This window comes from Cotesia typhae, unplaced genomic scaffold, assembly GCF_013202065.1.
Source record: "Cotesia typhae breed Kobodo isofemale line unplaced genomic scaffold, CoteBio_Ctyphae contig_4, whole genome shotgun sequence".
NCBI lineage: Eukaryota > Metazoa > Arthropoda > Insecta > Hymenoptera > Braconidae > Cotesia > Cotesia typhae.
Genome location: NW_027423748.1, coordinates 6,732,893 through 6,759,513, shown reverse-complemented (window position 1 = coordinate 6,759,513; position 26,621 = coordinate 6,732,893). Strand labels below are relative to the sequence as shown.

At 28.9% G+C, this 26,621-nt stretch overlaps 1 protein-coding gene across 1 annotated transcript in view; it reads right to left on the bottom strand.

The window, feature by feature from the left end:
* Positions 1-26,621, bottom strand: part of Nachralpha6 (nicotinic acetylcholine receptor alpha6) — a 171,950-nt gene that overhangs the window by 29,634 nt on the left and 115,695 nt on the right. The window contains exons 8-11 of the mRNA XM_074243384.1: positions 26,471-26,546; positions 24,212-24,406; positions 8,968-9,054; positions 3,053-3,139 (exon numbers count right to left, since the gene is read on the bottom strand). Coding sequence (XP_074099485.1) covers positions 3,053-3,139; positions 8,968-9,054; positions 24,212-24,406; positions 26,471-26,546 — 445 coding nt within the window. The remainder of the gene's footprint in view (positions 1-3,052; positions 3,140-8,967; positions 9,055-24,211; positions 24,407-26,470; positions 26,547-26,621) is intronic.

Below are 26,621 nucleotides of genomic sequence, written 5' to 3'. Positions count from 1 at the left end.
ACTTTGATAACTTCATTCAATTACTAAAATTTTTTAATGCTCGTTCAATTTATGAAGAAAACACTTTTTACTGGTGGTATAAAAATTAACAAACATCAGATGATAGCCATTTCACGAACAATAGCGCAGAAATAAACGAAATGAGCAAAGCAATAAACTACAAACGTCACTCAAAACTTAACAAATAATAAAAAAAATTATGAAAACAAAACAAATAGGAAATAAAAAAGAATCAAAGGAAGGTAAATTGATAAAGTTAAATAAATGAATAGTTTATTTATGTGGATAAATGAAGTGTTATGAAAAAAAAAAAAAAACTTAATTATTTTTTAATAAAACAGTCATTCTCCGTTTTTTTTTTTTTTTTTTTTTTTATTGTACTCAAATGTTCAGATTTAATTTCTGGCAATTTTGAACAATATAAAGTGGTTTGAAAAATAAATTAAATATATCTGATTGACATAAGTGATTTGGGTCGGAATGAAAGATAAACAAAAATGGGTTAAATAATTCGAAATCATTCATGCACAATTATTGTCCATTAGTTCGACGATGACGGGAGTTAAAGTTACGACCGATCGACCGTATTTTGCTACAATTCAATGCTCGTAAATTTGATGCATAAGTGGATAATAACCGCATAACTACTGATAGGAGCATACAAGTCACCCGCATGGCTTTGTGTTAACCTTAATTATTTGTAATGCTTTTTAGTTTAAAAAATAAATTCATTTCATTAAATGCGATGCATTAACGATTGTGGCCACTGCGAAATTTATTTCCGCTTCCTGACGTTCAATTGACGGCTACCAGTTTTAAGTTTTTTCGTTTTCTATTTTTTTTTTTTACTCACTATATTTTTTTTTCTCAATACAAGTGCAATGACATTTCACGAAGAATTGTCAAAATAACGATCGATTGGTCACTTACTTTTTACGTACTTTTTTTTCGCTCATTACTTTCCGAATGCCGTGACAGAGTTAGCGATTGATTATCTCGAAAAGAACTTTTTGAATTTTTTACCGATCGGTTGGATAGTAATTACCGCAAAATGATAACGTCAGTACAAAAAATTCCAATTAAATGTTTTTCTATATTAATTAGTGAAGTTTTGTTAACCGCATTAAATTCAATTTTAAGTTCTTCCGATGGATAGAAAAAAATTGATAGTTATTTTAATTACTAGCGTTTTTCTTTTTTGTTTAAATTGATAATAAATAAAAATTTCCACATCCGTCGAGAGGCAACTTAATTTAAAGTTGAATCATTAGAGCATGATTATGATATATAAAATATTCAGGATTAAATATAATTGACCGTATATTACTTTATTTTAGAACTAATTTTACTACTGATAAAAATAACGGTTAAGGTTAAAATTCACGTCATGTGAATGTCAATAAGCTTGATTTTTATTATTAAATCACACAATTTGATCTAGTTGTCTGTTAAATTTAATTTTCTTTACTTTTACATTTTTTTAGAACGAAAATATTGGAATATTTTTAAGATAAAAAATTCTAAAAAATTTTTTGATTTAAAAAATTGAATTTTATTCAAATAAATAGTAAAAATTTTGAATGTTTACAAAGTAGGAATTTTAATTTAAATATTTATGACTTGTTTTCAATTTTATGGAATTTTAATTTCAAATTTGCAAGCTCAAAATTTTAAAAAAATATTTTACTAACAAATATTCAATTATTATTTGAAATAAACATGTCTAATTTTTTAAATGATAAAAATCAAACTCTTTCACTGGATTTTATGAAAAATGAAGTGTACTCTGCATCTAATACAAAGTAATACAAAGAGTCACCCGAGAAGTATGATTTCCGCGCCATCTACATGCGGTAACCTCAAAAAAATGTTTAAGCATGCATACCGTACACTTCCTGCTTGAAAATGAAATTTTTTACGAGAATGATATGCAAAAAAATTCACTACTTTATCATATTACATCGTAGTGGCGGGTGGCCTCTCCAACAGACATTTGAATACTGCAATAAGTTCACGTTCTTTCATTTTAAAAACCTCAGAATGGTTAAAATAATATCTTGACATCCAACAGAAAAAACTCTAGTTCTGGTCCCCGGTTATCTTCAGGATAATAATTCAAATCGGATGACAGGGCGGAAAAGTTTCCCGGATAATGGTTGGCAACAAACTATTCAATGATATGACAACACAACAAACCGGAAGGGCGCTGAATGAAGAGTGTAGAGAGAAAATAAAATCTAGTGATTGCGATTAAATAAATATCAAGAAGAAGTTTTAGATTTTTTAGGGTTTTTTTTTTTTTTTTTTTTAAGAAAAACGACGGAAAGTACTCGCAAAAGTATCTTCGTTTTATCATCACAGAATGTGTTCCTACGAAGTAAAAAAGAAAAACAATAGCTTCTATAGATTTAATATTTTTTATCAGTTTATTTTCTTTTCAACTCATTCTCTCGTATTCGGATCGAAAACTTCAACATCCGCGTGTATCAGCAGACTCAAAACTTTGGTCATATATCTGTTTTCTTGCTTTCCACTTCTTATACTTATACACATACATAGAAATATATATATATATATATATATATATATATATATATATATATATATATATATATATATATATATATATATATAGCTAGTATGTGCATAAATATTTATACTACTTTCTTGAACATTATTCCAAGCTGCAATTTCAAGTCGCATAAAATCTCTGTCACGGTATTCGTCGAGTAAAAACGCAAAACCGTAAAATATATTAAGAAAATTTTTAATTTCCGTCAAAATAAACCGAACAGAAATGAATTAAAATATTCCTCCCCTCTTTAGCTGAAACCTCGAGTGTTTATTTTTTTAATTTAATTAAAAATAATAACAATAGTATTATTGTATAATGGTAAAAATTTTTAAATCGTATCACTACTCGAGATTCCAGTCTCGAGAAAATATTCGTTGTGACCCTAAATAATATTTATTTAAAACTTTAAATTTTTTAAAAATAATTTTTTAATTATTATTAATTGTTGATTTTGTTTTTTATAAAACTCAATTGTACCTAACAACGGTATAGCATCGGAGACCTGTGGCAGGGTCTCAGCAACAAGATTGAGGAACACCGTCAGTGATAGCAAAATGGTCACTCCTGAAACAATCGTTGCCCAACGATTCTAAATTTTAGTTCTCCTTTTATTTTATAAAAACTTTTATTGCTTCCAACACTTGCAAAAGCATTTTCTTACAATTAGTGATTATCATATCACTGTTAATTATTCAAACGCTCACAGCTTGCAAAAATGTGGTAAACAGATAAATATTATTTGGTAATAAATGTGTCTTAGTACATTCAAAAATGTAAGACGACGTATGTTAGTGAATAATATTAATAGAAGCGAGAAAGTTCGTATAACAAGGAACTTTAGATAACGCAATCTTAAGTTAGAGGGTGGCGGTGAGAGCTTGTATGTTCTGAGAGTAAAGAGACGAGCTAAAAGTGAGGATGGAATATAATATAGTAATAGTAATAGTAATAGTGAGGATTCAGGATCATCTTGAGGAGAATGAGGAGGAAACACAGGCAACTTCTAGAAGAGAGTTTGATGTGAAACGTTAGCGTCGAGGCTCTGTAAATGGATCAAGAAAATGAACGCCTCCACCACAACAATGCTCTGAGGTCTATGCCGCTTGCGTCTTGGGAGATGTGCTCTACTGAGGCAAAGCTCATGGCTCAAATTTCTTCTCTACTGATATGATTTAGATGTTCATCCAGTATAGTTAGTTGACTGATACGAATCTAGATGTCTCTGAGATTAATGTTAAATTGTCGGCCGGATCTATGGGATGTGCCTATCTGAGCAAGAGCAAATATTTGTTCAGCATGTCTCATCATCATGATTAATTAGAATTTCGTCAGTGGTTATAAGGCGATGATTATCGTGATATATGATTTGACGACATGACTGCTGCAGTCAAAACGCTTTTTTTTTTTCATTAAGACTTTATTAATTCCCCGGAATAATCAATAATTCAAAACTATGGGAATCTGAATTCCGTTAAATCAACTGGGATTTTATTTTTTTTTGGTTTCAGATACCATGGAAATTTCTTCAATTTCACATTTAAGTTTAAGAAAATGTACATTGGTTCAGTATATCTATTGAATCAATAATACCGACTCAGTGCAAAGGAAGGAATTATTTTCGGAACAAAAAGGTGTTTTTTTACATTGAAAAAAAAAATTACTTAATTCAAGAGAAGTATTTTTAATCTACGAACAGAATTATTTTGAATTTTACATCCTAGGTTCTACCTTGAGCTATACTTGAGCCCGTTTTGAAACATATACAGAAAAAAAAATTCTTCTTTGTTAAGTTAATTTTACTTGATTCAGGAATTTTTCTTTTTGTTTCAAGACAATGAAATTCTTCAAAATTATTTTCTTGGTTCAAGTATTTTTCTTTTGATTTAATTTAATTTTTTTTCAGTGTATTGAGGGCTTATTTTTGATAGTATTGAAGATAAGAGAAATTTGAATGTTATTGTTTCCAACCCGATGTTTAAATATCAAAATTTTGAACATAAACATAAGTTTTTATCAGATGTTAGAATAACATATGATTTAATTTTTCTATAAAAATTATTCTTAACGTATTTGCAATACATGGAACTAAAACTATCACATGAGTAGTAACTGTGTTTCCAAACAGAAGTTTTTCGATAAAGATAATTAAAAAAGACTAAGCTTCTACACATCCTTAAGAGTTATAATAAAATGTGAGTACTGTTGGAAAAAAAAAAAATAAATAAATAAAGTCTGTTCAAAAGAATAAAAAAGTAATTCAATGAGACATTTCTGGCTGGCTTTTTTACACGATACTATAAAAGTCTACTAGATTATCTGAAAGGAAAGAACGTGCAGAGTGTTTGAGGAAACTTGGTGCCGCGAGATGCAGTCTCGCGCGGAATGAAAAACGGTAATCCCGGGCCCGAAACGTGAGAAGGAATTTAAAACAAGACTCGATGTTGATGTTACACTGCTTCCAAGTGTTGCCGTATCCCTGTCCTATTTTTCTTATGCTTATACTTATTATTATTTATTATCGTTTAATACTCTTACTCTTGTTTTTTCTATTTTCATAAGTATGAAAACTCATCAGGCGAAATTTCCTCAATTTTTTTGTTCAAATTTTTCTTCATCTGTGTTAATTTGAGCCAATAATCAGCAGAATAAAATTATTTTTTTTTCTAAAAAATTTGAAATGTATTCTTGAAAATGAATTAATTTCTGTGAGCGTTTGAATCACTTACCTTGCATTAATTATTCAATTGGTTAAATAAATATTTGATTTTATTTTTTAAATACCGGTAAGAAAATAATTTTCAGTGTCTTGCAATCATAAAATATGTAAAGTAATCATTGAATAAATTTGTTTAACAACGACAAAATAAAACAAGTCTATTTTACAAGCAACTGGTTACGTGAGCCCTAGAAATTTATTAGCAAGAAGTTGGCAACAACACAGTTTAAGTTATCCTAAAATCAATGCTCATCTATATTTTCTCCAAATCGATAAATCTACTTAATCAAAGTATATATTTTTACGAGCAAAACTCGATTTAATTTACGTCAAAACTTGCAAAAACGATTCAGATATTTATGACATATTTTCCGTTTCAGACAAAACTACGTTTTTTAATTGAATGTTATATTTGTATATCAATCAAAAGTCGAGAAATTGAAATGTCGTTTTTTTTTTTTTTTTTTTTTTTCAAACAACAAAATAAAATATTTAAATACTTTTTTTCGTCAAAAAAAAATTTACGCCCATTAAAAAAAAAATGATAAAAATAATTTTTGAGTGTTGTCGAATCGGATATGAGTTTTTTTGTCGATGAGGATACCAGTTCTCAATTTTTTTCTTTATTTTATTTGTTTTTAATTTCCAGGATTTGAGAGTCTACCCTCGCTCTCATTTATTTTCATCAGCGATCTCGACATAATCAAAAAACGAAAAAAAAAAAAAGTTAAATAAAATAGAAATAATAAAACGAGTCGGAAAGAATGCAATCAATCTCAAATCCTTGAATCTTTTTCATTGAATGTATTTTTTGATCCCAAGGCACATGTATTTTTATTTATATATTATTTTTTTTTATCACAAGATTACGTCAGTCAGCAACATTTTAAAAATGAAACTTGAAGCGATTAACTTGAGATTAACTATCGATAAAATAAACTTTTTCCAGCGATTGTACACTTTACAGCTATATAAGCAACAGATACCGTCTTCTTTATGTTTTTTAGATTTTTTTAAGAGTAATCATTCGTGTCTTTTCCACCCTGTAAGCTCGTACTATTGCTTTTTTTCCCTCCCATTTCTTTCGACCCTTGTCTATCCTCGACTCACGTTTTTCCACCCCGAGCCCACCCCCGGATTCCTCCCCAGAGCCCGTTGAATTCCAACCGTGTTTGTTAGTCGAGCACGCGATTCGTATCGAGCGCGTTTGTCCTCCTGTAAAGAGCTATTCGACAGATTAATTTATCATCGATCAACAAGATCCTTCACCTCGACGTCTTTTATATCATTTCATGCTATTTTTTTTTACCAATCATCACCCAGCCGAAGCGCAATCGAATAAAAATTCAAATCACATTGTCTTCCTATTTAATTTTTTGATCCAAATCTTGGAAAAAATTTTTTTTTTACAATTAAAATAAAAGTTACTCAATTAAAAATTTTATATGAAATGTAAAAATACTTTAATTGACTCCAAATATTTTTAGGAACAAAAATTACTTCTCCGAGGTGAACTACCTCAAGTATAAAAGTGTACTGCTTCAGTTATCTTGAATTGCGCTATAGCTCAGTAACGATAAAAATGATATTGAGACAAAATTATCAGAGATATCGTCTCACCTGTAAATGACAGTCTATCGACTGCAAAAGACATTTTATAAAGAAATAATGGATATATATGTATTTATAACTATAAATATATGCATTAAAATAAGATACTTAAATACATATAAAAATTATAAGCTTAAAAGTAAAAAAAAAAAAATTATTTTATTTATTTATTAAAATTTTATTTTATATTTTTTATTCTTTAGTTTGTTTTGTTTTATTCACTACTGTCGTACGATCGGGCGTTGAATTTTTCCCCACATTTTTATTTTAAATAAACAAAAAAAAAATAAATTACAAACAAGGGAACTTTTTAAAAAAAATCTTCGACAAAGCAAGGTGCTCAAGCGATTAATGTTATTTTAAAACCAACGATAATTCAATGAAGAATAAAAAAATTGCGAAATTTTCAAAGCAACCTTTTTTCGGAATTTTTTGTCTGTTTAAATAATTTATCAAGGAGATTGTGTGATGATTCAATAAATAGTAAATTAAATTGTCAACGGAATATATTCCAGTTGATTTACAATCATATTATGTGTATGATAACATCGCATAGAAGATTAAATTCATACACAATGGGTATGATCATAAACGTCAGGTTAACTGCGTCTTGTAATGGGTGTACTGTGTAAAAGCCACAAGCTCCTTAATGTTAAATTAAACGTTACCCATCATAGCACTGTACGAAATAACGACAAAACACGTTGGTTAACTTTTATATAAACTTCTCTTTTGTTCGCATTGAAAATAGAAGAAAAAAAAAAGATAACATAAATAGAGGGAAATAAAAATGTTAATGACTATTTTTATATTCTTACCAAAAGTTTTTCTCTCTTTCTCAAGACTAACCATGATACGACGAGACAAGATTTTGCTTTTATTGCACACATTTTCTCTCTTCTCTCTTTCTCTTTGTGTTTTTCTTTCTCTCTTTTCTTCCACGTTCACAACAGGATCACTAACGCTAATGATATGACACTATTAGGTCTCGAATTAAAAGGTTTTTAATCTTGCATGAGGATTTTATCGCTACTTTTGAGTGTTCTTTTAACGAAATAAAAAACAATATTATTAAATAGATCTCACTCATAAAATGCTATTTTCGCATTACTTGTTAACTTTTTAATGACTTGGTGTTTATATACTCGATACTTTTTTAAATTTATCTCTACTTACTCGTCTCTATAAATTACTAAAATACATTAACTATTTTTTTTTTTTTCTATTTTTGAAAATAGCATTTTGCTCGAGGGTTTAATTGAATTGAGGAAAAAAGAGCAAAAGTGGCTTCCTGGAATTTTTTAACGCGGAAAAAATCTAGATGGTAAATCGGGCCAAATTGAATTATTTAATAAGCTGCAAAAAGTATTATTCAAAATTTTTCCATATTAATAACAGAATTGTGAATCTCTAATTTTTTGGAAAAATACATCTGTAAAAATTTTTTTTAACTCAAAATTTTAAGATTCAAATAAAAATAATTTTCAGTTTTAAAATTTTTATTAATGAAAAAAAATAATAAAATTAATGTAGCTTTTTTTAATCGAAGATTGAATTAAATAATAAAAAAAATATTTCTTCAAAATAAAAGTCTAAAGTTTGAAGAAATAATTAAAAAAAAATTAAACAGTGCTCATAATATAAAATTAAAAAAAAATTAGGTCCATTTTGTCTGACAAGGATATTAGTATTTTTAAAGGACAGTCGTATCAATAAATACTGACAGATATAATTAAGGATGTCTCAATGTAAAGAAACCCATTTGCTCGTCTTTCCTGTGTGTAAGGATACGCTCGATAAAAGGAGTAGCTACAAACGTTTATACTTGACTGTCCTCTTAGAGATGACTCATAAGTGTGGTAAAGATGTTGCTCTCATCTCGGGATAAGTCTACGTTAATACAAACGTTAACAAAGGCACTCGTACGTACATACATAGACACACAGCACTCGTGAACTGACAGTAATAGCAAAAAGTGTGTTAAAAAGACTATGTTCTTTCGGGCAACTAGTTATTGTTATAATATGATAACAGGGAGCGGGTGAAAAGAGAAAAGGGTGTATACCTATTAGCGGAACAGCGTCCGAAGTCGTTGGCATACTCTCGGCAACGAGGTTCAAGAAGACTGTCAGCGACAGTAGAATGGTCACTCCTGTGGATATCCAGAATAAAGAAGTAAAGTGCTGTATAACCATTAACATCAGACTGCTACTTTCTTTACTTTCATTCTTTTATTTTAAACTTTTTTCTCTATTATATTTTTTCAGTACGCTACTCCCAGTGTGTAACTCGTCTCACTAAAACGCACAAACACGAAAACGAGTTTTCCGGGTCGCTAACTCTCTTGATATTTCCTCTTTACTTTCACTCTTTTATTTTACCATTCTCTCTCTTTTATTTCATTTACTTATTTTTTTCATTTTTACTCACATTTTTTTATACCCAACAGACCTTTTTAGTCTCTCTCACTCCTAAGTTTTCTTTCAGCCGAAAGGATTTTCACAACTTTACAGACAACCAGCAGAAGGAAACTGGCGTCGAGAGAGTCTCGAAAAGTTGTTGAGACCAACGAACCGAATGGAGTGAAAACCGTTTTATGCTACTCTATGAAGATTCGATGAGACTCTTTGTCGATTTCCTAAATTTACACACACTACTCGCTATTCTCGAACTGACACTTCAACCATCCTGGACCACTTGCTTTTAACTTTATTTATATTGACTAACTTTTAACGTCCAAATTCTTCAACACCCTGCTGGTGATGACGTGCGCTATTATTATTCTAAATCACATGTCGCTTTCGATTAAATTTTTCTGCGCTATTCATACCTCATCATTTTATTTACCGTCAAAAATTTTGTGTTCAAAATAATTTACACTCAAATTGTGTTAAAAATAGAATTTTCTTGAGTTAACAACGAAAATATTAAATGAAAAAAAATAATTCTTCAGTTGGAAAATATTTACACTAATTTTGAAGTCATAAAACTATTTAAATTTATTTTTTCTAGTATTATTAATGAAATATTTAATTCTTTAAATATTTTTTGATAAGATTGACTAGTATTTGAACGAAAATATTTTTTCTCATCCCAATTAATTTTATAAATTAATACGTGGTGCAATTTGTACTAAAAAAATAATATCTTTTACACACAACTCTGCAAAAAATTTTAATTACATTTTTTTTTTGCTTGACGGGCAGAAAGCGTCAACTTTCGGCCCGCTGCGCTAAACGAAGTTGCCACTTTCTGCCTTTGTCGAGCAAAAAAATAGCATACACTCCTCGGGAAGTAAATAAGAAAGCCTCAGATCACATGTTTGTTAACCTCGGCTTCGCCTCGGCCAACAATTACATGTGATCTGAGACATTTCTTACTTTACTTCCCTCGGTGCGTAATATACTATTTCTCTCATTCGAGCACAAGCTATATTTACTAACAAGCAAAATTTAGTTTTTTAAATTTATATGAATGTATCATGAGTTTTTCTAATTACACCAAGGGAACTGTATTTTGTCACAATTTTTCCCATGACAGAATTTTAAAAAATTTGTCAAACGTGCATTTTTTATGAAACCCATATATCCCCTTCATGATACAACGATTAATGATATACAATACGTATTACTGTTTAATTATGCACTTGCATTAATTAGTTTTGAATTTTTATTAAAATTAATTAACGTGTCTGGAAGATCACATTAATGTTATAATACTCCAAATTAATTGATGAAAATGTAATTCTTAATTTTTATTCTATAAGCCGGTAATTTGAAAACACGACTAACTTCTTATCGCTTATAATATTCAACGAAGTGACTCATAAAAGATAACGATTACGATAATATTTTTACTTTAATCTACGAATTTGTATTCTTTGTTTAAAAAATTAAGGATTAAAATTTTTTTTTTGTGAAATTTAAATTCATTTTTTCTACTTTCGAAATAATAAGAGTTTTGAATTAAAAAAATAATTTTACGAACATCATTAGCAAGCAAATAAAAATCTTTTAAAATATAAAAACTTTTGTTTGAATTATCCAAATGTAAAAAGTAAAAGCTCTTCGAGCCGTTACTGACTATTAAAATTTATTTTTATCAAACCAAAGTTGTTAAAACATATAATTCTGTTTTTAGTACTTGGTACACGCATTATGAATCAAATAAAACCTCGCTATCCATAAAATTAGTATCATTTGCTAATACATCAGAGTTCTGTTACCAACAAGGTAGTAAACCGCGTTGAAAATGGTATAAAAATTTTATAACGTGGTCATTGCATGCTTGGTAATTTTTTTTTTCACAAAACTATTAATGAATACCCATGTGACTCAATTTTGCACCTCAAATTTTTTATATTTCGAATTATTACTCCAGATAAACTAATAATCTACTTTTAACTTTTTAACACAAAATTTTTAACTGTTTTCCTTTGATTAAAAAAAAAAAAAGTAATTTAAAAATGAAACATGAAGTTCAGATAAACAGAGAGCAAGCGGATATGACTTGTAAAAAAGTAATTAAAAGTTAACATCGACGAAGGCAAAGTAAATTAAAGTGTAACGAAGAGGAGAAAAAATACCCGCAGTAGTCAGTTGGCTGACAGAAAACGAGCTTGAAATAAGTGTACAATTGTAAATAAATCCTGACGACTAACTGTTTAATCAATAGGACGACTGTGACATCGACGATTGCAGAGTAGAGCCACTTTAATAAGTTATTCACTCTATACTAATAAAACAGAGCCCCATTCGAACAAAACTATTTCAAACAAATCAGCTCGGAGCGATAAATACAAAATTAGTCACAGGTGAACAGGATTCAATCACCAGACATCGCCAAATATTTATCGCCAATCGATAGTGCGCAGTGGCAATACTAACACGCGATCCCTGTTATTTATTAACATAAGCAGTCATTTTTCAGCGACCCTATAAGTCAGCCCGAGACTTTTACAAGTCGGAGTATTTGCAAAAGTCACAAGTGGACGGAACAAGAAAAGTCGAGCAGAGTGGGTGGTAAATGGTTCGTTTGACAGGAGATTAATGTGAGAGACAAGTCATCATTGAATCGAATTAACTAAAACTATTTGGTTGAGTTTTAGTATACGGGCTATTGGAAATAGAGAGAGCATCAATAACTTCTCGGTCCAAGTGGCTCCCAGGAACTAATTAGTTCCTGCAATTAGTTTCCTGTCCATTTTCGCACAAACTCCATCTTTATTTTACTCTTATACTGCTACTGGCATTCTCATTCAGCTTTAACCCTCTTTACACTTATTACAACCCCCCTGCCGATCTTTTACGCTCAAGCGAACCTTTCTGGTTATATTATACAGCATATAATAGATGTATCTTCATCCATTTCTCCTACGAACAGCTTTAATTAGCATTTTAATCGCAGTTTCATATGCAGAAGTTACCGCTTTATGAATCCAAAATTTTATCAACATACTGAGCTCCTGATTGCCGAGCTGGAGCCGAGAGCTTTCGGTCATTTTAAGAATATAAATTCTGATAATTACTCATCAGACACACGCAATGTGGAATTAAGAAAAACTTATGCCATTTTCATTTACATTTATCGCGGTAATGGATTTATTATACGATACATTGTTGCCTTTTTTTAATTAAAGATAAAGTATTGACGTGACTCAGTTATTAATTTTTTTATAATTAGAGGGTAATTTTTTTTACCTATCTATTAGAATCAATATTGATTGAATATCCATCTAAGGATAAAGTTTTGAATTATTGATGATTAATATCGTAGTTTGAGTTCTTTCATGATAAAATAAAGTTTTTTTGAAGTGCGCTTGTAATTGCCCTTCATTGACGGTCGTATTAATGAAGTCACAGTTTCCTTTGGTTGTAAAGTTATAAAAGCTACCTGGCGTTTTGTAGCTCTCGTAACTATTCGTTAAGTGAACCTGAGAGATAGAGTGTCTTTGTCCCTGATTTGCGTTGAATTACCTCAATACGTTCAGAAACACTGACATCAAAGTTATTTTTGTGCTTCACAATCACCCCATTTCGTCTAGGTCGTTAAAATTTTTTAAAGTTTCTATTTACTAGAGTTTTCAATGATTTTCGTTGGGTAATGCTCTATTTTACCGGTGGAATTAAAGCAGAATGGAATTTAAAATAAAATAAAATTTTATGTATGCTGAAAAAAGGTTTTTTTTTTGGTTCAAGAATTTTTCTCTTGAATCAAGTTAACTTTTTTTTTTTTTTCAATATAAACTTTTGATTCTGAATAATTATTACCGTTCAGACGAGGTAATATCAGATTTTTTTTTAACTTCTTGCTAAGAAAATTAAAAATTGATTAGTTCATTATTTTTTTAGAAATTTAGAATTTTCAAAATTACATCCTCGCATTCACACCTATCACATCCTCGGACATGGGAGGATATCTTGACAAAAAATCATAAGAATGACTTAATAATAAGGGTAAAAAAAATATTAAAGTGAGATCCAATAATTGCCTGAAGATTGTTTAATTTTAAACTACAGTTTAATTACAGAAAAATTATTTAATCTTACTTTCATTCTAATTTATTTCACAACACAAAATTATTTCTTTAAAATATCCAAAAAATTTTAAGACATGTTTATTCATACGTAAAAGAGTCATCAGAGTTATCAGGATTTTTTTACGTGTTAATAGACACTTCTAAAATTTTGTTACAAATAATTTTTCAAAATTTATTTGCTCAATAATAAATATTAATTAATAATCACTCTAAAAAATATCATTAAAATTTTTCAACTTTATTGCACACTTTTCTCCGTACCAACTTCGCTAATTAAAAATAATCTCCAATAGTTTTTTTTTCTTTCTTTCAATAGCCGAAGCTGTTAGTAAAAATATGTTGACCGATGTCGAGTTAAAAATTTATTTTTCTTAATTTAGTAAATAAACAAGCAATAGGGGAAAAGATAAAGTAATATAATGGGTATAATGTCGTTTTGTACAGATATATGTATATATACAGTAATAATAAATGGGATAGTACTTTCTGTATATTATGCGTATTCTCGTATAAGTAAAGAGTGCCTTTCATATTGAAATTCCATTGGTCGGTTTTATAACGGACATTCGATCAAGATGATCATTTCGCATTCAATATCGCCTGTGGAATCTTTTTTACTTTTATACAACCTTCATATGGTACAAAACCTTTTTTTAGGTTTAATTTCAAATTATAAAGCCTGTATTAAAAAATCGGTCGTTACATTTTTGATATTTTTTAATTAATATTATCGATTATTGACGAGAAAGTTTGTTTAAAATTTAATTGTGTTTTTTCTGTAACTGGTTAGTTGTGTGATTAATTAAACATGATTAATGAGTGTGACAAGTGTAATAAAATATTAAATTTAATGTCTGACTATAAACTGTAATTTCCACTGAGTAAGTTTACGATGACAAGAGGTGGCCTAAACTTTTCAACTCCATTTCGCTAATGCTTTGCACAATCTCAGTAATCGGCAAGTTTAAACCTCTGCTATCTTGTTGCAGCTGTCATCTCGGTAAAACGCAAAACCACTTAGTAATTGCTTGCTGTCGATTTATATCTTATTTACTTTCTTTTACATTTAAATTTACGTCTACATCTATATAGAGATATATGTCTACTTAAATATACTTTGATGTATTTTGCAAGACCTGGTATTGACATTCAACATTACTCTTTAATAAGCACTATCCGATTCCCTAGACTAAAGTCTTTGTTTATTTTTAGCAATTTACATATTTCAGTTATAGTAAATATATTTATCAAACATCAAAGAAAAAATTCATTCAAATTTTATATGAATAGTTGAAATATTACCAGTTTTTGGAAAATTTTTTGTTGCCAAAGAATTGTTCTGACTAAAAATTAAAATTAAAATTAAAATTAAAAAATATTTGATAAAATATTATTTTGAAGTATACTTTGCTGGGTATCAGGCGTTTTAGTCCTCCGACAAAATATCAAAAAAAAAAAAAAATATCCTCGAGAAAATATCCCCGAGACTAAATATCCATAAGAAAGTGTTAAAATAAAATTGATAAATTTTTTCAAATTTATTATTTTGAATTGTTTGATTAAAAAATTTAATTATTTAAGATATTTTATCCGGAGATATTTATTCTAGAGATGTTTTGTCCGAGATATTTTGTCGGAGGATCAAGAATTATGGAACCACTTTACTGATAGAAGAGCCAAAAGTCAAATCTTTGATAAAAATTTATCAAAACAAGAATAGAAGTCAAATTCTTGTTGAAAATTTTAAACAAATCCAAAATTTCTATAACTTAATAAATTTTGGAGTTTTTTCCCCTTCAAAGTTATCTAAACTTATTTTTTTTTTAATCTGATCCCTTTTATTTAAATCAAAAAATTTGATTAAAGATTAATTTTGAAATAAAATCAAATAAAAGTTGATATATTTTTAAATAATTACAGCTTAGAATATTACTCGAAAATTATGCAGCATCGTAATGATTCAATTATCATTAACAATGTATCACAACACGCGAAATAATTTTATTTATGTTGATAATTAAATTTCACATATATGTGACACAACAACGATAATGAATAGAAAACGAGGTGATACATAACAAGCTTTGTTTTGTCTCATCCATCTGGATGTCTATTAAATATTCATTTCACGTTTAATTATAATTTCGAGCTAATAATTCAAACTAGTATTTAATTATCGAAATCTGCACCCTTTATTTAATAAATATTTAACCAGAATTATTACATCTCATTTAAAAGTTTCAACAATTATATCTCATACATGTGTAACTGAATAATGAAGCGTAATTTAAATATTTTCGACTCACTGAGTATCAATATTTATCCATAAAACCAAAATATTTCAGAGTAGAACTAATGAAACTATTTGTTAAAAGTTGTAGAAAATATTCTACTGTGAGTTTAATTTCAGCGAGGGCGGAGTCTAATTGCAATTACCATCACCCAAAAATTGTCAGAGGACAAGAGATCTTGGGCACTCTAACTAATTAATTACATTTCTCAAAGGTTAATGAAATTTGTGAGAGAAAGCTCTGGTCTTACAAAAACAATCCTTTATGTTAAATGATAAAAAAATTTGGATATTTTTCCAACAAATAATAACTAAATTTCGTCTCATACAGATATTGAATTTCCTGTTACTAAAAAAAAAAAATTCACAGACTTAAGACTCACTCAAGCTTACAGTACGACGATGAGAATTTTATTTCCGTGGAATTTTATTCCATTTGTGTAAGTATAAAACATGGAAATTATATTCATAGCGAGACATAATCCAGTGTATGCTGAACAAAAGACAATAAATAAATGATAAAGTTTTTTAAATTAAGCACCAATTCCTTGGGCAAATAAAAGGAAAAGAAGAATAAGAAGAAGAAATATGGTTTTGTTATTTTTTTGGTTTTATCTTTTGTTTGTGCATGGATAAGACGATGAAAGATTTAGTAAAAACGGAGGGACAATAAAGCTGAGGTATACCGTAGCAATATGTTTAGTAGTTTGCTTCAAAGAGTTGGCTGTTAATTAAGTGACTTATGCTTAGCTTAAGGCCGTTGTTTACGTTTGGATGAATAGGAAAACAGTGTGGTGAAGAGCAGAGAAAGGTTATTGTTCTGCTGTTGTTGCTGGTTATAGAGAGAGAGTATATGAGTTTATCCGTGAAGATTACGATCGTCCCAATGAACATTTAAGCCACCCCAAATAACGATTTGGGCACTGTGAGAATAGTCGTTAACGCTCCCAAGTTTTGCGATAAGTGGGTGGAAGGGTAGTGAGGGTAAGAGTAAGAGAAAGATTGTTACGTGTTGGAAAGGGGACATACACAAGAGTAGGAAAGTAAGAGAGGGAGAAAGCTTATTCAAGGTGTACCAATCTAATTGCCTCGGTAGCCAATTACGGAATACAACCCCATGGTAACTTGCCGACATATTCAATTTATACTCCAATTGCTGTTAGTAGCACTCCGCACCCGGCTAAAGCCTCGGGTAATGACACTCTTGTTGATGAAAAGCATTATATTCTTTTCAATACTATGTTTCAATTCTGGTACTGAGAATAATTGTAATGATCGTATTGGAGAAACTTTTGCCACTAGAAACACTTTCTACTTAGTTGTCTTTGCTCTGAAAACCCTTGAAAATTTTTGAACTATCTTGCGTGACTATTATTGGCCAGTAGGCTATTGGGACTGTAATAAATGAATAAATAATTTTTTATATGCTCATAAATGGCCTGATATGGTCGTAGATGCATATGTGTAATTTTTAGATTGAAAGAAGTATGGGAAATTTCCGACAGATGGCGCATGATCGCTAAATCGTCTCTTTAAAAGAAATTTTAGTTTGAACTTATAAGTCATAGAGTCAAAATTATATTTTTGGTTCTCTTAAGGAACGTACCAGACATTAGATCATAGTTTAATCAACTTTTAAACTAATTTTTGTTTTATACAATATTCTAATCAATTTTGATATTTATTTTTTCTAATTAATTTACACATTTACGGAAAAAATGAAAAATTATAATAGATTATTTTTTTGAGCATTTATAACCATACATGAAAATTTTTTCATTAAATGTCACATTATTTCAAATCTTTTAAAGCTTAGCAGAATGGTTTTGAAGATTTTTTTCTTATTAAACCAAGTATAAATACCTTTCATGTAATTAAATTACTAAAGACACTTTAATTTACAGTAATAACGTCTTTTAACCGTAAACTGTAATAAATTCTATCTTCATGGCAAATATAAATATCTAAGATCAAAATAGCAACGATACTGTGCAGCATAATTTCCTTGAGTCTATGACTAGTATTTACTCTTTATTACATCACCGTCTGTTTACATTTTAAATTAAATGAATGTATCTTTGACTGTGTCCATGAATAAACCATCATAGATAAAGCTCTCAATTTTTTGACTAAAAAGAAAAGGCAGCATTATTAATAATTAAGTATTCACTTTTTGAGTTTTTTAAAAATTGAGTATAAAATGCAAATTAAACCGAATTTGACTTTATGAAAACTAAATATTTATTTTATTTTTGTCAGTCGCCACTTTGTTTTGAATAAAAATACCTTCATCGAAACATCATAAAAAGAGCACGACGAAATAGAGCGATAATGTCATAAACTCTAAAATTTTATATCCATTTTTGTTTTAAAAATTCAGTTATTGCTAGGTTTTAGTAATAGTCTATTATTTTTTATAGAGTTGGAACTTTTTTTTTTTTTTTTTAAATTACTTTATGGATATTTTTGTCATATGATGTAATAGTTGGAGCGTTTTTTATTATCTTTTGAAAGTTTAATAAAAATGATTAATATTGATCATCAAAATTTAAACTGTAAAATGGTATAGAAATTTATCAACTTAAAATTGACTTCTAAAAATTTGAAACCGTTTGAAATTTCAAATTTTATGTAAAATTAAAATTACTAGTGATTACATTTCTGTCGAAAAATTAATTTTCATAAAGTTGAAGTGCATTAAAGTTATTAAGTTGGTTATAAATGTATGGATGAAATATATAAGTTAATTTGAAAGTACAGGATCTAATTATCATATGAAATAAAAAAAAGTAGTAAGTAAAATAAGGATTTGAGCGTACGCAGAATATATTGTCGACGTTTAAGTACAAACGATGTAGGGTAGTGACTGTGGAAGTAGAAGCAAAGTGAAGTAGTTGCGGAACTACCCGAAGAATAAATGAATGAGGGAATAAATTAATAATAAATAGATCTCTAGTGAAGAGAGTATCTCATCGCAAATAAATGTCTTGTTGGAATTCACGAGCTGTATAAATGGATTTACTGTGGATGTTAGCCCGCAGCTATTTACATGTGGGCGCGATTAACGTTGTAGCTCCCGATGAAGTTCGTTGATACGGAGAAACTACTATCGGCAGCATCAGCAGTAACCAGAAAACCACCCGTCAGTGCACTCCCTGGCAGGAGCTTCATCACCGACGACGTACCAGTAAAAGTAGTACAGAAAACACTCAAGTTATAGTTCCCAGTGGTTGTATTAATAGTTCGCAATAGTACCAGTAATAGTAATAGTAATAGCAATAGTAATAGTGGTATTACTCGAAACTAGTTATATAGGTATACCTATAGATTTTCTACATCAAACACATAAGTCCTCGGAGCCTTTTAGCTGCAAGGAATTTTGCGGGCCACCAATCTACGTCGAGTTTCATTCCCTAAAGCGGCCTAATGTAACGAGCCGCTCGATTATTTTACAATTTTATCTTACTGCTTTTTAGTTGATAGCTATTATCAATTTTTTTTTTGTACTTGACATTTTGCTTTTAGTCTAAATGAAACATGCATTAATAATATTGGATTAATTTATATCAATTGCTACCGCAAAACGATATAAAATCAGAGAGTAAATTAATTTATTTTGTTTGTAAAAATTAATTTTTTTTTAAATGATAACAATGAATACGTTATTAAAGATAAATGACACGAATAATAAAAATTGAAATATTAATATGTTTTCGAAATTAATTTTTTTCTGATATAAAAAAATGAAAAAATTTTCTCATATGGCTGCAGGTTGCTTTATAGAATTGTATTTTTAGATCTAGACTTGAAATTTAATTAGAGTATTGTTATAAGGATTATTCTGATCTGTTTAGTAGTTTTTGCAGTACAACTTAACAAAAAAACCGGCTCTTCATTTATTAGTATAGATTTTAATCTTATCATGATTAAAACTTTAACCCAATAAAAGTATTAAATTTTTATTTCTCTTGTGATTTTAATTGATCATAATTACATTTAATCTTAAATAAAAAATTAAATTTCCATCTCCATTTTGTTTTTCAACTTTTAAATTCAGAAAATTGTATTAATTGTGAGTTTAAATTGAAATACGTGAACCATTACTTCACACACAGATTTTCCAGCAATAAATGAATAATTAAATAATACAAGTCCGTGTTAACTAATAAATTACAGAGAATTACATTTTACAATTGAATAGTCACAACAGTTGAACGAGTGAATAACGTTTAAATTTATTGGACATAACCTAAAACAGATGAAGTTATGTCGGTCGATTAGAGAGAACAAATATTTATTTGTAACCACTTTACATCTAAATAATTTACTCTGTTATTTCTATTACACACAGAGTAGTATTATTTAATGTTAAATTACTTTTGAAGAAACTTTGTGGTATAATTAATGTTATCGTAAAAAATAAATTAACCAAAAACGTCAATAGACTGAAGATTGTTATTCATTGTATTGACATTGTTTACAAGTTACAGCAAAAACTTATTTCTCGAAGGTACTTTGCTTGAGATAAATCTCACTTTGAACACCAGATGTTGTATTATTTACTTTGCTTTTAATTACGATAGTATTCGGTACTTTTCGAGAAGTTATTAGAGCGTGCACAAGAGAAAATTTAATTCAACAAAAAATCCAGATAATTTTAATTCTAATGCATACAAAATTTCTTCGCTAAGAAAACTAAAAACTTTTGTTTACACAATGTAGAGTTATTTTTCTCTAGAACTTTATGACCCCGAGTAACACGGTGAATTTTAACATTGAATTAACTTTATATGAAAATTTTTTACAGTGCCGTCTGTAAGGTAATTAATGCGATGGAAATTAAATAAAATATTCTCTTAAGAACTCAGCTTTACCACAGTTACTTTTGCAAATTCTCTGAGACATTTGAATGAACTACACTTTTGAAATAAAAATTAAAATCCGTGAATAGACGCAATTATTTATTCAATCCAATAACAAATAAAATTTTTTAAATGAAAATCTTAAATAAATAGTTTATTAAGCCTATGTAAATTTTGTTTTGTGGGTTTTTAATAACTCTTCGTAATATAAAATCGATTTGTCAGATAACTGGAGTATTGAATATAATATATATTCAGCATTGATACACCCACGTATAACGTATAATGCAGAATGTAGATGATTTTTAGTGCCTTGTATATAGTACAGAGAATCATCGAAATAGGCCATCTGGCACCGCCGCATTTTCCAGGTAAACTGATCGACCACAGTGTACTGTCGTCAATAAATCACTCGCTGAATAATCATTCTTATTTTTGTAAAATTTACTCGTGTACTTATTTGTTATACCCCATTTATTTCGGGTTACCCATTATTATTAAATAAATTAATAACTGTCTACTTAATTTACATTATTTGACATAATATCCTTTATTTTATTGATGGATGTTCATAAAATTGGAAACATTGAAAAAAAATTTTTTTAACTTGTACTCTGAATCTATTAAATTAATTTTTTATGTAACTAACTTAATTAATTTTATTACATTATAATACTAGTATTTTTTAACTAGTATTATAGATTTTTGATGAATGGTATCAAAGAAAAAAAATAAAATTAAGTCATCAGAAAATTTTCAATTTGCAATTATTTAAAAACAAAAACTAATTTCAATTTAATAATTTAAAACCAAAAAATTAAAAGTGGAACGCTCGATTGAGCAAATTTATCCATTTTTTATCATCACGTCCTTCATGTCAGTCAAGGATTTTCAAATAATTTGCTCCTCAAATTTATACTGTTTAATTTAATTAAATAATTCCAGTGGGATCATCTTCCGTTGAATCGGCCCTTTGAAAATCAACACAATTTCAATTTAGTAGGGAAAAAAAATGTAAAGTGTTAAATAAATATGGATATCTCGACTTTTTTCATTTAATCTCAGCGATAAAATTACCCGTAACGACATTAACAAACACTTTAAATCCATTTTATGAAAATGAAAATTGACATAATATAAATGTTTATTAAGATTTTAGTTTTAGATGGTGGAAAATTTTCCAACTTCTCTCGGCTCCATTTCCAAAATTTATACGACAATTAAATCACTTTCTTTTTATCCCCTGTCCTTCGAATAGATTGAAATGAAGAAGAAATAATCCTGAGAATTTTTTGCAAAAGCTATCAAGATAAGGAGCATCTGATCCATTGATCAGCAATAGAAAAATCACTTGTGAGATTTTTTTAATGCTCTTATCTTGCATTAGTTCTCACTTGTCTCATTTCCTCATTTGACAGTGAGGGCCGGGTAAAAGTACACATATATACTTGAGGACAAAAGTTAAAAAAAAAAAAAAAAAAAAAACTTCAGTAGAATGGAAGAAGAAAGGTCTATTCTTGTAATTCAAAGAAGTTCTTCAATTTTAGACTTTTATCCTTAATTTTTTTTAACCATGCTCACACAAACACACATACTCATTTATTTTCGCTCGCTCTAGCTTTTTTCATCCAATTATATCCGACCAAGTTGATGCTATCAAAGGGATAATCGTGAAGGATCTCATTTCCAAATAAATTAAAAAAAAAAAAAAAATTATAGTTTTTTTTTTTTTTTTTTTTTAATTTTAGATGCGCTGAATTCTCCGGAGACATTCTTTTAAAATATAAGCTTGATCACACAGCACACAAAACCGAATTCATATAATTTTTTTTCTCGTCTTATCTCACTGGGAAAATAAAAAAAAATATATAAATGAAGCCCCCTAGGATACATCTACACTCGGGTATATCCTGAAAACGCAAAATGCAGAGGTAAATAATGTATATAGTTTCCCTCCGGACGGAAATATTCCAGCACCTTTGCATTTTCTTTTCAACAGGTCTCAGATTTTACGAGGTGTACGTTTTTACAAGATCCTAACGTCACCGTACTGTATAAATTTATTTATTTAAATTTATAGATATATTATAGATTTGGGGATATTGGAAATCCATCATCCTTATTTCAGCGACACGTGATGAGCTTGAAGTCTTTACATGATCCATTTATGTATGTAATGTATTATACTGAACACACCGAATCAGGAATCACTGGTTTACGTGCATGGCTGAGTATCATAAATCAACTACGGTTACTTTAATGATCCCTCAACTCTACCTCGTTCCTCTCTCGTTATTCGGTTTGTAGAATCAACATATCTTTCATACATTCACCTTATTATTTATAAATTTACCTCACAGAGTTGTAGGAAACATTTATTCAAATTAAATTTCTATTTTGGACTTAAAAAAAAAAAAAAATATAATTTTAGAAGAAAAAATAAATGCGTTCGCAGTTGTAGTCCGAGTATTAGTGGGCGCCCTTTCGAACGAACAAACTACTCTTTTTTTATGTTTATTTTTTTTTTATTTATTCGTTATTTTATTTGGTTTTTATTTATTTTTTTTTAAGAAGATAATAATAAACAAACGCACGTAAATAAAATAAAATAAGACAGAATAAAATCGTGCCGAGGATTTTTTACAGCAAAGGGTCGTAGGGTTTTCTGGGTGAGTTGTTTCGTTCCTTATAATATTTATAAATATAAAAATTGGGTTATAATTTAATGAAAAATTGGTCTAATTATTTTTTACTGCTGTAGAATTCAACTTTTTAGGGTAACATTGATCCATTTTACATTTTAATACTCGGGATAATTTTGAGTAAATTACATCCATGCTGACGCCTGTAAAAATTTATTTAAATGATTTTTTAAATCGAGGAATAAAATAACTAAATGCTTAAGCGTTAAAGTAACAGCTAACGGCGAATAAAATTTTGATATTAAGGTTATTGTCAAAACTTTGCATACAAATTGAATATCAAGATAAAAACGTTTGAGAAAGTTACTTTTTCTGGAGCGGGAAAAATATATTTTAATTTTTTAACATTATTTCTTAAATATTACGATAAAAATAAATTTATTTATAATTAAATTTCGACTTTGAAAATTCTTATTAATCACTTTTTAACTCAATGAATTTTTCTTTAATAAATATTAAAAAAATTAAACCCAACTTTTTAATGGACATTTATTTTTACATGAAAAATATGCCACTATTTCGTTTAAAATACAAAATATTTTTTTTAAGCAAAATAAAATAATTATAAAATTCAGAGAGCTTTTTATATTGCACGGAGTAATTAAAAAAAAAAAGTGGGTCAATGTTATGCTAATTTTTCCGACTAAAAATAATTAACAATCGGCTGTCAAACAATGAAATAAAATTGAAAAAAAAAAATTATATATTATGGATCTTTTTATCTGCAAACAGAGGGAGAACTAATTATTTAAATAACTTGAGAAAGCCGTTGAAAAGCTCTGTCAGTAAGGCGAAACAACTCACCCATAAAAAATCGTTTATGTAGATCTGTATAGATAAAAAAGTTATAAAGAGAGTGCCCATTTGAGCAAGATAGCAGGCGAGAAAAGCGTGCAGAGAAGCATAAATAACGTTACCTAGGGTGAGCTTTTCGCCGGAGTCTGGAGGCAGGGTGAACCCAAGTAGTGCCATACTGGATATAAGTACGCATGGTACGATGAGATTGAAGAAGTAATAGAGTGTCCGCCTGCGGATATGTATTGTGAATGTGATGTCGACGTATGGCTCCGGGCAGCATTGGTATCTTATTGTGTTTTTCTTCCCGGGCATTCCTGAAAATGAAAGTTTGTCGTGCGCTGGAGCTTTATTCTTTTTTCAGTCACTGGCTAATTTTTTTTTACTAGCCTTAATATGCTGTGGCTTTTTTTTGCCGGGGCTTGCCAGTCCACCAAACAGACAATATTATTTTATTAAACTTCTAACTCTGGCCTTTATTTTTCAGACAAAACTTTTTACTTTTATTGGTTGAACGTGGATAAACGCAACTACTAAAATAAAATATACCCTCGGAGGGCTCTTGGGATTACATTAAACCAGAGATACCAAACAATGAAGGATAAAATAAAATTATTCATTTCTTATCGTCGAAATTACAAGGGCTGTAAAAATCTTTATGGCTTGTATAGAAGAGCGAAAACGTCTACGGTAAATCGAATTTTAAGCACTTTCTTTAGATGAACTGAACGCATCTCACTGTTAAGTTTTAAGGCAAGCCCCCATGGTCTATATTTTTTATCGAGCACTTTACTCTCGGTATCGTTTCTCAACCGTAAGCTACTGCCCTCCTAATTCTGCTGAGAAACTCTCGAATTAGTTTTGGGAAAATAAAAAATAAAAAATATCAGTGTTGTTTCAGAAGAATTTCGGCTTAAACTCAGGCTCGGAGTGAGTAAAAAAATTTATGAAAACTTCTTGGGTAATTGTGGTGCGAAAATCCGGGCGCTAAAAAGTCCAAAGATACTCAACTTATGAGCCGTATATTTAGTGCATGGGATGTAATAACCGAGTTCGTAAAAAGTTTTCGTTTTATTGTCGGGTTAAATTTTATCTTGGCATCGTAAAAAACACACTTTTCTTTTTTTTGCTAATAATTTCATAGCGAACAAATTATGGCTATTATTTGCATGACAAAATGATTTGGTGTACTCATTTTTGTGGGACTTTACTTTTGAAAGAGAAAAATTGTGGGTTAAAATTACTGCACTGAAAAAAAATACAACAAATATTTTTTTTTTCTATTTTATTTAACTAGATTATTTCGTAAAAAATATTAAAATAAAATCCTTAATTTATTTTACTTTTAATTTTTCAAATAACATTTGTTTCATTTTACATAATAATGTATCAGCGCTTTGAAGGTAGTTCTGTCGATATTACAAAAGTCAGATGTAAAGTATAAAGTTTCGTTTGATTTACGTAGTAGATCATATTACTTATGCAACGTCGCGTCGGAAAAAGAGAGATGGCGTTTATTTTTGATGAGTTTTATCAATTATTACTATCTCATGCTCTAAATCTGTACTTTCAATTATGGAAAATATTTAACATGTTACTTTTCCTGATCGTTTACATTTTTATCAATGTCTTTGTGGCTTTTAAAAAATTCAATATCATTATTACGTTCAGGAGTACTGCCTTAAATTAAATTTAAATAAATCTATTTTTATCTATAACTAAAATAACATTGCGACAAAAAACGCAAGTACCTAAAAATTTTCTAAAAATATAAAAATAATCGTTGTAATTTTTAAATTAATTTTTTTAAGCGTAAAAATTTATTCGCTTTAAGAATTTTAGAGTACTGATTGTAGATAATATTTGTTTTCAAGTTTTCAAAAATAAATTCTTTGATTATTTGTTTAATTTGGACATTTAATTTCCATTATAATTAAAATGTATTGAATAATTTTTACTCTAAATTTTTTATGTTTTTTTTTGTACTTAAAAATTGCCATCCGGCCGAAGTGAATCTAATCTAATAATTTTTTTTGTACTCGTCGACCTCAGAAAAAAATGTCTCGTATCTAAAACGAGAATTTTAAGAAAAAAAAATTTGTTGTTAAAGTGAATTTTTTTTTTTTTTTTTTTTTCAATGTAGTTATTACATTTCTAAATTTTTTCTTACGGATAAAATAAACCATTAATTTATTACATTAGACAAAATTCAGTGGACTTTTTTATTTGACTTAGTAAGTATAAACTCGAAAAATCCCTCGTTAACAAAATCAGGCATGTATTATTTAGTCAGGGTGATAAAAATACGCGCGTATAATTACGCACCTGACGAGTACGTGGCTCGTCGTAAAAGCCGCGAACTCGGGTGCTATCAGACTCACCGATGAGGTCCCACTCTCCGTTAGTGATGAAATCGGACAAGTCACCTCCCTCCTCGGAGTTGAGTATGAGATCGAGCTAACAATTTTAAAGTTCGATTAAGAGAAAAGACGTTACTTCATGCCGTAACACACACTTATATATTAACACAAA